The sequence below is a fragment of the Oncorhynchus clarkii genome, chromosome 25 (genome assembly GCF_045791955.1).
Source record: "Oncorhynchus clarkii lewisi isolate Uvic-CL-2024 chromosome 25, UVic_Ocla_1.0, whole genome shotgun sequence".
In the NCBI taxonomy this organism is placed as follows: Eukaryota; Metazoa; Chordata; class Actinopteri; order Salmoniformes; family Salmonidae; genus Oncorhynchus; species Oncorhynchus clarkii.
In genome coordinates, this window is record NC_092171.1 from 46,097,293 (window position 1) to 46,110,804 (window position 13,512).

The 13,512-nt window shown below is 47.2% G+C and overlaps 1 protein-coding gene across 1 annotated transcript in view; it reads right to left on the reverse strand.

The window, feature by feature from the left end:
- Positions 1-13,512, reverse strand: part of LOC139383384 (dynein axonemal assembly factor 9) — an 87,848-nt gene that overhangs the window by 16,881 nt on the left and 57,455 nt on the right. The window contains exons 24-27 of the mRNA XM_071127908.1: positions 10,050-10,167; positions 8,273-8,361; positions 4,519-4,653; positions 3,675-3,800 (exon numbers count right to left, since the gene is read on the reverse strand). Coding sequence (XP_070984009.1) covers positions 3,675-3,800; positions 4,519-4,653; positions 8,273-8,361; positions 10,050-10,167 — 468 coding nt within the window. The remainder of the gene's footprint in view (positions 1-3,674; positions 3,801-4,518; positions 4,654-8,272; positions 8,362-10,049; positions 10,168-13,512) is intronic.

The window sequence follows — 13,512 nt, forward strand, 5'->3', positions numbered from 1 at the left end:
ATAAGAAATGATAGCGGATTCATTTAGTTAAATAATAATTGGGTTGGAGTCTGCAAAACGGCAGCCATGCAGTACGGCGCGATCATTTATAAATTTAAGGAATGAATCTGAGCCTCACGCTTCTCACCTGTGGAAGGAAGGGCTTCCAGCGAGGAAGGTGGGGCTTCCACCTCACCTAGCCTAGGCCATAGGCCTATATGTTTTGATAAGGTTTGTATCACAACTAAAGTAGCCAAATAACTTCTTAAAAATGAAGCACATTAATCTGCTTTACATAAACAGCGTGTGAGTTTCAAGTTTGGGGAAGATAATGTAGAAATGCACCTTTATAATAAAAGCATTACATGCATAACCGCATTTGTGGTCACTTTTGATAATGGTGTGTTTCGCTAATGGAACATTTGCGCTTATAGCCTACTACCATGTGCAAATTACTGTGGTTATAATGTGAACATTTTAAGCTAAACGTTCTGATCTGTTGCGTCAGCTACATTGCGGTATTTTTTTATTTATTCTAGTGGTTGTATTAATTTGGGGATCTATCGCATCCCACAACTGTCCCAGACTATGTCTGGAATATTTATTTCTCGCACAGAATAGGTCAACTTTTGTACTGTGGGGATAGTAGATTGACATAGGCTAGTGCTTTTGCTGTTCATTAGGCCTACTCATCTTGTTGGCTGAGGAAAAGTAAATGTGGACAGTTCTTCCAATATCTTCAATATGCACCTCTGAATTGGATAAGGACATGTGCAGTTGCGTCCCTGATGTGTCGGTCTTCACTTGTAGCCTGTGAGAAAGACCCGATCACATGATGGAGAGCCGTGTGAGTGAAGGAGAAGGGCAGAATGCAGCACTCAGGGAGAAGGGCAGAATGCAGCACTCAGGGAGAAGGGCAGAATGCAGCACTCAGGGAGAAGGGCAGAATGCAGCACTCAGGGAGAAGGGCAGAATGCAGCACTCAGGGAGAAGGGCAGAATGCAGCACTCAGGGAGAAGGGCAGAATGCAGCACTCAGGGAGAAGGGCAGAATGCAGCACTCAGGGAGAAGGGCAGAATGCAGCACTCAGGGAGAAGGGCAGAATGCAGCACTCAGGGAGAAGGGCAGAATGCAGCACTCAGGGAGAAGGGCAGAATGCAGCACTCAGGGAGAAGGGCAGAATGCAGCACTCAGGGAGAAGGGCAGAATGCAGCACTCAGGCAGAAGGGCAGAATGCAGCACTCAGGGAGAAGGGCAGAATGCAGCACTCAGGGAGAAGGGCAGAATGCAGCACTCAGGGAGAAGGGCAGAATGCAGCACTCAGGGAGAAGGGCAGAATGCAGCCACTGGCCGCAAAAGTAATGTATTTTTTTTAGGGTGCATTACGGTCACAAAGGGGATGCCACCGTGAAATTCGAGGCATAATCAAGTGCCTGTAGTAGATGTAGATGTAGTATGTACAGCGTGGCAAAAAACTAAGCAGAGCTCATGCATTTCAAGCTACTTTTTTTCCAAATCATCATTAGAGTCCCATCATGCAGCCTTACAATGTATTAAACACCTAAACATACAGGCCAACATCTGTAGAACAACTCAAGTTACATTAATGACTCTAAATTAAGCGTCTAGGAGGACCTGTTTCTTTGTTGACCAAACAACACAGAATAGCCGCCTATTATCGTTTGGATAAAATATCCTTTCTATTTTATTAAGCTTTGTTCAATGGTATTATTTAAACTATAAACCATAAATAACGCCACGACATTCTAAGCAAATCTTGTCTGCTAAATGAACTAGTATAGCCCACAGCCATTTGGCATAGCCACATCAGGACCTAACATGAGGACAACTCAGAGTAAACTATTCTGTTCTTCTGAAATAAACTACATTTCCTTTATATCATGTTTATTTAGACCTGTATAAAATAAATCATGGATTTATTGTGAAGGTGTAGGATATATTAAATGGATTTATTGTGAAGGTGTAGGATATATTACATGGATTTATTGTGAAGATGTAGGATATATTACATGGATTTATTGTGAAGGTGTAGGATATATTACATGGATTTATTGTGAAGGTGTAGGATATATTACATGGATTTATTGTGAAGGTGTAGGATATATTAAATGGATTTATTGTGAAGGTGTAGGATATATTACATGGATTTATTGTGAAGGTGTAGGATATATTACATGGATTTATTGTGAAGGTGTAGGATATATTAAATGGATTTATTGTGAAGGTGTAGGATATATTACATGGATTTATTGTGAAGGTGTAGGATATATTACATGGATTTATTGTGAAGGTGTAGGATATATTACATGGATTTATTGTGATGGTGTAGGATATATTACATGGATTTATTGTGAAGGTGTAGGATATATTACATGGATTTATTGTGAAGGTGTAGGATATATTAAATGGATTTATTGTGAAGGTGTAGGATATATTAAATGGATTTATTGTGAAGGTGTAGGATATATTAAATGGATTTATTGTGAAGGTGTAGGATATATTACATGGATTTATTGTGAAGGTGTAGGATATATTAAATGGATTTATTGTGAAGGTGTAGGATATATTACATGGATTTATTGTGAAGGTGTAGGATATATTAAATGGATTTATTGTGAAGGTGTAGGATATATTACATGGATTTATTGTGAAGGTGTAGGATATATTACATGGATTTATTGTGAAGGTGTAGGATATATTACATGGATTTATTGTGAAGGTGTAGGATATATTACATGGATTTATTGTGAAGGTGTAGGATATATTACATGGATTTATTGTGAAGGTGTAGGATATATTACATGGATTTATTGTGAAGGTGTAGACTATATTACATGGATTTATTGTGAAGGTGTAGACTATATTACATGGATTTATTGTGAAGGTGTAGGATATATTACATGGATTTATTGTGAAGGTGTAGGATATATTACATGGATTTATTGTGAAGGTGTAGGATATATTACATGGATTTATTGTGAAGGTGTAGGATATATTACATGGATTTATTGTGAAGGTGTAGACTATATTACATGGATTTATTGTGAAGGTGTAGACTATATTACATGGATTTATTGTGAAGGTGTAGGATATATTACATGGATTTATTGTGAAGGTGTAGGATATATTACATGGATTTATTGTGAAGGTGTAGGATATATTACATGGATTTATTGTGAAGGTGTAGGATATATTACATGGATTTATTGTGAAGGTGTAGGATATATTACATGGATTTATTGTGAAGGTGTAGGATATATTACATGGATTTATTGTGAAGGTGTAGGATATATTACATGGATTTATTGTGAAGGTGTAGGATATATTACATGGATTTATTGTGAAGGTGTAGGATATATTACATGGATTTATTGTGAAGGTGTAGGATATATTACATGGATTTATTGTGAAGGTGTAGGATATATTACATGGATTTATTGTGAAGGTGTAGGATATATTACATGGATTTATTGTGAAGGTGTAGACTATATTACATGGATTTTTTTTATTTTAAAAAAAGTAGATGTTTCCAAGGTCTGCATCAGTGGCTTGTAGGATAAATTATTTTATGTTAATTAACGGTCAATTACTGTGAGAACGGCAGTTATTTGCTTGACAGTCTTGATCAAATTTCCGCCACAGCCTCATGTGTGACCAGTGGAAGGTGTCCTGACCTGTGTTCCATGTATGAGCTGAGAGGGTCCACACAGGCTGTGACCGCCCCGATGGTGAAACAGGCCTGGACCACAGCATCTGGATGGGACAGGACCGCCTGGACCACGTCTAATATATCTGTACATCTAGAGATAGAGATAGAGACAGAGAGATAGTCAGGGTTAAGCCATCTAGAGATAGAGACAGAGAGATAGTCAGGGTTAAGCCATCTAGAGATAGAGACAGAGAGATAGTCAGGGTTAAGCCATCTAGAGATAGAGACAGAGAGATAGTCAGAGTTAAGCCATCTAGAGATAGAGACAGAGAGATAGTCAGGGTTAAGCCATCTAGAGATAGAGACAGAGAAATAGTCAGGGTTAAGCCATCTAGAGATAGATATAATCTACACAGACACAGGAAAGAGATTTAACCAGTGGATTATAAACAGAAAGATCATCAGTGACACCAGCCGCTAATGGAGGATATATCTGCCTGGTTGACTTCTGTAAGCTACATGCTACTATAATAGAACTAATGGAGGGTATATCTGTCTGGTTGACTTCTGTAAGCTACATGCTACTATAACAGAACTAATGGAGGATATATCTGTCTGGTTGACTTCTGTAAGCTACATGCTACTATAACAGAACTAATGGAGGATATATCTGTCTGGTTGACTTCTGTAAGCTACATGCTACTATAATAGAACTAATGGAGGATATATCTGTCTGGTTGACTTCTGTAAGCTACATGCTACTATAACAGAACTAATGGAGGATATATCTGTCTGGTTGACTTCTGTAAGCTACATGCTACTATAACAGATGATCTTAGAGACCGGTACACAGCTTAATGCGTACATACCCAGGAGTGAGCAGCAGTAGTCGGGGCTTCCCTCCATGTGCTCTCTGTGTCTCCAGGAAGCAGGACAGGTAGCGCTGCAAGTGGGAGGTGGAGAAACAATCACTGCAGTCTGGACCTGGACGGTAGACAACCCACCTACACACACAGGGGAAACACTACAGTTAGACACAATCACTGCAGTCTGATCCTGGACGGTAGACAACCCACCTACACATCAACACACACAGGGGAAACACTACAGTTAGACACAATCACTGCAGTCTGGTCCTGGACGGTAGACAACCCACCTGGTAGAATATACAGACACAGTTAAGAACACCACAGTTAGGAACACCACAGCGGGGAACACCACAGTGGGGAACACCACAGCGGGGAACACCACAGTTAGGAACACCACAGTGGGGAACACCACAGTGGGGAACACCACAGCGGGGAACACCACAGCGGGGAACACCACAGCGGGGAACACCACAGTTAGGAACACCACAGTTAGGAACACCACAGCGGGGAACACCACAGTTAGGAACACCACAGCGGGGAACACCACAGTTAGGAACACCACAGCGGGGAACACCACAGTTGGGAACACCACAGCGGGGAACACCACAGTTAGGAACACCACAGCGGGGAACACCACAGTTAGGAACACCACAGTTAAGAACACCACAGTTAGGAACACCACAGCGGGGAACACCACAGTTAGGAACACCACAGCGGGGAACACCACAGTTAGGAACACCACAGCGGGGAACACCATAGTTGGGAACACCACAGTGGGGAACACCATAGTTGGGAACACCACAGCGGGGAACACCACAGTGGGGAACACCACAGTGGGGAACACCATAGTTGGGAACACCACAGCGGGGAACACCACAGTGGGGAACACCACAGCGGGGAACACCACAGCAGGGAACACCACAGCGGGGAACACCATAGTTGGGAACACCACAGCGGGGAACACCACAGTGGGGAACACCACAGTGGGGAACACCATAGTGGGAAACACCACAGTTGGGAACACCACAGTTGGGAACACCCCCGTTGGGAACACCACAGCGGGGAACACCACAGCGGGGAACACCACAGTTGGGAACACCACAGTTGGGAACACCATAGTGGGGAACACCATAGTGGGGAACACCACAGTTGGGAACACCACAGCGGGGAACACCATAGTTGGGAACACCACAGTTGGGAACACCACAGTTGGGAACACCCCCGTTGGGAACACCACAGCGGGGAACATCACAGTTGGGAACACCACAGTTGGGAACACCCCCGTTGGGAACACCATAGTTGGGAACACCCCCGTTGGGAACACCATAGTTGGGAACACCATAGTTGGGAACACCATAGTTGGGAACACCACAGCGGGGAACACCACAGCGGGGAACACCACAGTTGGGAACACCACAGCGGGGAACACCACAGTTGGGAACACCACAGTGGGGAACACCACAGTTAGGAACACCACAGCGGGGTGGGAACACCACAGTTGGGAACACCACCGTTGGGGAACACCACAGCGGGGAGCACCACAGCGGGGAACACCACAGCGGGGAACACCACAGCGGGGAACACCACAGTTGGGAACACCACAGTGGGGAACACCACAGCGGGGAACACCACAGCGGGGAACACCACAGCGGGGAACACCATAGTGGGGAACACCACAGTGGGGAACACCACCGTTGGGAACACCACCGTTAGGAACACCACAGCGGGGAACACCACCGTTGGGAACACCACCGTTGGGAACACCACAGTTGGGAACACCACAGCGGGGAACACCACAGTGGGGAACACCACCGTTGGGAACACCACAGTTGGGAACACCACAGCGGGGAACACCACTGTTAGGAACACCACAGTTGGGAACACCACAGTGGGGAACACCATAGTGGGGAATACCACAGTGGGGAACACCACAGTGGGGAACACCACAGTGGGGAACACCACAGTGGGGAACACCACAGCGGGGAACACCACAGCGGGGAACACCACAGTGGGGAACACCATGGCGGGGAACACCACGGCGGGGAACACCACAGCGGGGAACACCATAGTGGGGAACACCCCCGTTGGGAACACCACATTTGGGAACACCACATTTGGGAACACCATAGTGGGGAAAACCACATTTGGGAACACCATAGTGGGGAACACCACAGTGGGGAACACCACAGCGGGGAACACCACAGCGGGGAACACCACAGTGGGGAACACCACGGAGGGGAACACCACGGCGGGGAACACCACAGCGGGGAACACCATAGTGGGGAACACCCCCGTTGGGAACACCACATTTGGGAACACCACAGCGGGGAACACCACAGTGGGGAACACCACAGCGGGGAACACCATAGCGGGGAACACCACAGTGGGGAATACCACCGTTGGGAACACCACCGTTGGGAACACCACAGCGGGGAACACCACAGTTAGAAACACCACAGCGGGGAACACCACAGTTGGGAACACCACAGTGGGGAACACCATAGTTGGGAACACCCCCGTTGGGAACACCATAGTTGGGAACACCACCGTTGGGAACACCATCGTTGGGAACACCACAGCGGGGAACACCACAGCGGGGAACACCACAGCGGGGAACACCACAGCGGGGAACACCACAGCGGGGAACACCATAGTGGGGAACACCACCGTTGGGAACACCACAGCGGGGAACACCACAGCGGGGAACACCATAGTGGGGAACACCACAGCAGGGAACACCACAGTTAGGAACACCACAGCGGGGAACACCACCGTTGGGAACACCACAGTTGGGAACACCACAGCGGGGAACAACACAGCGGGGAACACCACAGTTAGGAACACCACAGCGGGGAACACCACCGTTGGGAACACCACAGTTGGGAACACCACAGTGGGGAACACCACAGTGGGGAATACCACAGTGGGGAACACCACAGTGGGGAACACCATAGTGGGGAACACCACAGTGGGGAACACCACAGCGGGGAACACCATAGTGGGGAACACCACAGTGTGGAACACCATGGCGGGGAACACCACGGCGGGGAACACCACAGCGGGGAACACCCCCGTTGGGAACACCACATTTGGGAACAACACAGCGGGGAACACCATAGTGGGGAACACCACAGCAGGGAACACCACAGTTAGGAACACCACAGCAGGGAACACCACAGCAGGGAACACCACAGCGGGGAACACCACAGTTAGGAACACCACAGCGGGGAACACCACAGTGGGGAACACCACCGTTGGGAACACCACCGTTGGGAACACCACAGCGGGGAACACCACAGCGGGGAACACCACAGTGGGGAACACCACAGTGGGGAACACCACAGTGGGGAACACCACAGCGGGGAACACCACAGCGGGGAACACCATAGTGGGGAACACCACAGCGGGGAACACCACAGTGGGGAACACCACAGCGGGGAACACCACAGTGGGGAACACCATAGTGGGGAACACCACAGCGGGGAACACCATAGCGGGGAACACCCCCGTTGGGAACACCACATTTGGGAACACCCCCGTTGGGAACACCACCATTGGGAACACCCCCGTTGGGAACACCCTCGTTGGGAACACCACCATTGGGAACACCACAGTTGGGAACACCACAGTTGGGAACACCACAGTTGGGAACACCACAGTTGGGAACACCACAGTGGGGAACAGCACAGTGGGGAATACCACAGTCAGACACATACTGTACTGTGGGTCAGAGTTATAGTTCTTATTGTCTCACCTTCCTCCTTCTCTATTCAGCTGGACCAGGAAGTTAACCAGTCTGTTCTTGTGGCTGCCCGGTAGTCCAGAGATGATGGTTATAACCACCTGTTATCATACAAACACACAGGTACATCAGACTCCTGGACAATCATCAACATGTGGTAAGTAGTGGGAGCTGGGAAGACAGAATAGTAATCTGTATTAGTTACCTTGTCAGTCAGTCCTGTGAGAGGGTTGGTTACCTTGTCAGTCAGTCCTGTGAGAGGGTTGGTTACCTTGTCAGTCAGTCCTGTGAGAGGGTTGGTTACCTTGTCAGTCAGTCCTGTGAGAGGGTTGGTTACCTTGTCAGTCAGTCCTGTGGGAGGGTTGGTTACCTTGTCAACTGTCCTGTGAGAGGGTTAGTTACCTTGTCAACTGTCCTGTGAGAGGGTTGGTTACCTTGTCAACTGTCCTGTGAGAGGGTTGGTTACCTTGTCAGTCAGTCCTGTGAGAGGGTTGGTTACCTTGTCAGTCAGTCCTGTGGGAGAGTTGGCTACCTTGTCAGTCAGTCCTGTGAGAGGGTTGGTTACCTTGTCAGTCAGTCCTGTGAGAGGGTTGGTTACCTTGTCAGTCTGTCCTGTGAGAGGGTTGGTTACCTTGTCAGTCTGTCCTGTGAGAGGGTTGGTTACCTTGTCAACTGTCCTGTGGGAGGGTTAGTTACCTTGTCAGTCCTGTGAGAGGGTTGGTTACCTTGTCAACTGTCCTGTGAGAGGGTTGGTTACCTTGTCAACTGTCCTGTGGGAGGGTTGGTTACCTTGTCAGTCAGTCCTGTGAGAGGGTTGGTTACCTTGTCAGTCAGTCCTGTGAGAGGGTTGGTTACCTTGTCAACTGTCCTGTGAGAGGGTTAGTTACCTTGTCAACTGTCCTGTGAGAGGGTTAGTTACCTTGTCAACTGTCCTGTGAGAGGGTTGGTTACCTTGTCAGTCAGTCCTGTGAGAGGGTTGGTTACCTTGTCAGTCAGTCCTGTGAGAGGGTTGGTTACCTTGTCAACTGTCCTGTGGGAGGGTTAGTTACCTTGTCAGTCCTGTGAGAGGGTTGGTTACCTTGTCAGTCAGTCCTGTGAGAGGGTTGGTTACCTTGTCAGTCAGTCCTGTGAGAGGGTTGGTTACCTTGTCAGTCTGTCCTGTGAGAGGGTTGGTTACCTTGTCAGTCTGTCATGTGAGAGGGTTGGTTACCTTGTCAGTCTGTCCTGTGAGAGGGTTGGTTACCTTGTTAGTCTGTCCTGTGAGAGGGTTGGTTACCTTGTCAGTCAGTCCTGTGAGAGGGTTGGTTACCTTGTCAACTATCCTGTGGGAGGGTTGGTTACCTTGTCAACTGTCCTGTGAGAGGGTTGGTTACCTTGTCAGTCAGTCCTGTGAGAGGGTTGGTTACCTTGTCAGTCTGTCCTGTGAGAGGGTTTGTTACCTTGTCAGTCTAGTGAGAGGGTTGGTTACCTTGTCAACTGTCCTGTGGGAGGGTTAGTTACCTTGTCAGTCCTGTGAGAGGGTTGGTTACCTTGTCAGTCTGTCCTGTGAGAGGGTTGGCTACCTTGTCAGTCAGTCCTGAGAGAGGGTTGGTTACCTTGTCAGTCTGTCCTGTGAGAGGGTTGGTTACCTTGTCAGTCTGTCCTGTGAGAGGGTTGGTTACCTTGTTAGTCTGTCCTGTGAGAGGGTTGGTTACCTTGTCAGTCAGTCCTGTGAGAGGGTTGGTTACCTTGTCAGTCAGTCCTGTGAGAGGGTTGGCTACCTTGTCAGTCTAGTGAGAGGGTTGGTTACCTTGTCAGTCTGTCCTGCCAGAGGGTTCCTGGTGTCTGGCGTGGAGAACAGTGCCCCCAGGTGGTCATCCTGGATGGGCTCCTGACCCACACTGCTCAGAGCAAAGTGCTGCAGGAACCTGTTGGAACACAGCAGCATTAGGAAGCATGTTGTGGTGGTTCAATGGGGGAACACTTGGGCTATTGGCAGGCAGGGTGGGACATCTACACATACATACTACTGGTCAAAAGATTGAGGTCACTTAGAAATGTCCTTGTTTTTTAAAGAAAATCTAGTTTTTTTGTCCATTGAAATAACATCAAATTGATTAGAAATACAGTGTATACATTGTTAATGTGGTAAATTACTATTGTAGCTGGAAACGGCAGATTTTTAATGGAATATGTACATAGCTGTACAGAGGCCCATTATCAGTGGTGGTGTTCCCCATTATCACTGCAGTACTTAATGCAGCTGGTGGCCACACCAGATACTGACTGTTACTTTTGATTTTGACCCCCACTTTGTTCAGGGACACATTATTCCTTTTCTGTTAGTCACATGTATGTGGAACTTGTTCAGTTTATGTCTCAGTTGTTGAATCTTATTATGTTCATACAGATATTTACACATGTTAATTTTGCTGAAAATAAACACAGTTGACAGTGAGAGAACTTTACTTTTTTGCTGAGTATATATATATATATATATATATATATACACACTGCTCAAAAAAATAAAGGGAACACTTAAACAACACAATGTAACTCCAAGTCAATCACACTTCTGTGAAATCAAACTGTCCACTTAGGAAGCAACACTGATTGACAATAAATTTCACATGCTGTTGTGCAAATGGAATAGACAACAGGTGGAAATTATAGGCATTTAGCAAGACACCCCCAATAAAGGAGTGATTCTGCAGATGGGGACCACAGATCACTTCTCAGTTCCTATGCTTCCTGGCTGATGTTTTGGTCACTTTTGAATGTTGGCGGTGCTTCCACTCTAGTGGTAGCATGAGACGGAGTCTACAACCCACACAAGTGGCTCAGGTAGTGCAGCTCATCCAGGATGGCACATCAATGCGAGATGTGGCAAGAAGGTTTGCTGTGTCTGTCAGCGTAGTGTCCAGAGCATGGAGGCGCTACCAGGAGACAGGCCAGTACATCAGGAGACGTGAAGGAGGCCGTAGGAGGGCAACAACCCAGCAGCAGGACCGCTACCTCCGCCTTTGTGCAAGGAGGAGCAGGAGGAGCACTGCCAGAGCCCTGCAAAATGACCTCCAGCAGGCCACAAATGTGCATGTGTCTGATCAAACGGTCAGAAACAGACTCCATGAGGGTGGTATGAGGGCCCGAAGTCCACAGGTGGGGGTTGTGCTTACAGCCCAACACCGTGCAGGACGTTTGGCATTTGCCAGAGAACACCGGTTTGGCGGTGGGTCAGTCATGGTGTGGGGTGGCATTTCTTTGGGGGGCCGCACAGCACTCCATGTGCTCGCCAGAGGTAGCCTGACTGCCATTAGGTGCCGAGATGAGATCCTCAGACCCCTTGTGAGACCATATGCTGGTGCTGTAGGCCCTGGGTTCCTCCTAATGCAAGACAATGCTAGACCTCATGTGGCTGGAGTGTGTCAGCAGTTCCTGCAAGAGGAAGGCATTGATGCTATGGACTGGCCCGCCCGTTCCCCAGACCTGAATCCAATTGAGCACATCTGGGACATCATGTCTCGCTCCATCCACCAACGCCACGTTGCACCACAGACTGTCCAGGAGTTGGCGGATGCTTTAGTCCAGGCCTGGGAGGAGATCCCTCAGGAGACCATCCGCCACCTCATCGGGAGCATGCCCAGGCGTTGTAGGGAGGTCATACAGGCACGTGGAGGCCACACACACTACTGAGCCTCATTCTGACTTGTTTTAAGGACATTACATCAAAGTTGGATCAGCCTGTAGTGTGGTTCAGCACTTTAATTTTGAGTGTGACTCCAAATCCAGACCTCCATGGGTTGATACATTTGATTTCCATTGATCATTTTTGTGTGATTTTTTTGTCAGCACTTTCAACTATGTAAAGAAAAAAGTATTTAATAAGAATATTTAATTCATTCAGATCTAGGATGTGTTATTTTAGTGTTCCCTTTATTTTTTTGAGCAGTGTATATCCACAGTAAAACGAGTCCTATATCGAGATAACCTGAAAGACGCTCAGCAGGGAAGAAGCTACTGCTCCAAAACTGCCATAAAAAAGCCAGACTACGGTTTGCAACTGCACATGGGGACAAAGATCAGAATTTTTGGAGAAATGTCCTCTGGTCTGATGAAACAAAAATGTAACTGTTTGGCCATAATGACCATCATTATGTTTGGAGGAAAAAGGGGGAGGCTTGCAAGCTGAAGAACACCATCCCAACCGTGAAGCACAGGGGTGGCAGCATCATGTTGTGGGGGTGCTTTGTTGCAGGAGGGACTGGTGCACTTCACAAAGTAGTATCATGAGGTAGGAAAATTGTGGATATATTGAAGCAACATCTCAAGACATCAGTCAGGAAGTTAAAGCTTGGTCGCAAATGGGTCTTTCAAATGAACAATGACCCCAAGCATACCTCCAAAGTTGTGGCAAAATGGCTTAAGGACAACAAAGTCAAGGTATTGTAGTGGCCATCTCAAAGCTCCGACCTCAATCCTATAGAACATTTGTGGGCAGAACTGAAAAAGCGTGTGTGAGCAAGGAGGCCTACATACCTGACTCAGTTACACCTGCTCTGTCAGGAGGAATGGAGGAAAAATGCCTCATAAAATGTTTTGTGGCTGGTAAAATTTGGGCACCCACCGGCCACTGCGGCTGTTAATTTCCCACCCTGCTGACAGGTGTGATACATACGGCAACAGCCTGTTGTCTTCACAAGGGGAGTAGGTACAAGTACATTTTGTAGAATTTTTTATTTAACCTTTATTTAACGTTAATAACAAATTCTTATTTACAATGACAGCCTACCCTGGCCAAACCCTTCTCTAACCCGAACGACACTGGGCCAATTGTGTGCCACCCTATGTGACTCCCGTTGTGATACAGCCCAGGATCAAACCAAGGTCTGTAGTGACGCCTCTAGCATTGCGATGCAGTGCCTTAGACCGCGGCGCCACTCGGGAGCCTACATGTCCTGTTCTGGTAGCTGGGACTATGAGGCCTTCAGGCTGCCTCTATGTGGTAGGTAGTGTATCCTAATCAAATCAAATTTTATTTGTCACATACACATGGTTAGCAGATGTTAATGCGAGTGTAGCGAAATGCTTGTGCTTCTAGTTCCGACAATGCAGTAATAACCAACAAGTAATCTAACTAACAATTCCAAAACTACTGTCTTGTACACAGTGTGAGGGGATAAAGAATATGTACATAAGGATATATGAATGAGTGATGGTACAGAGCAGCATAGGCAGATACAGTAGATTGTATCGAGTACAGTATATACATATGA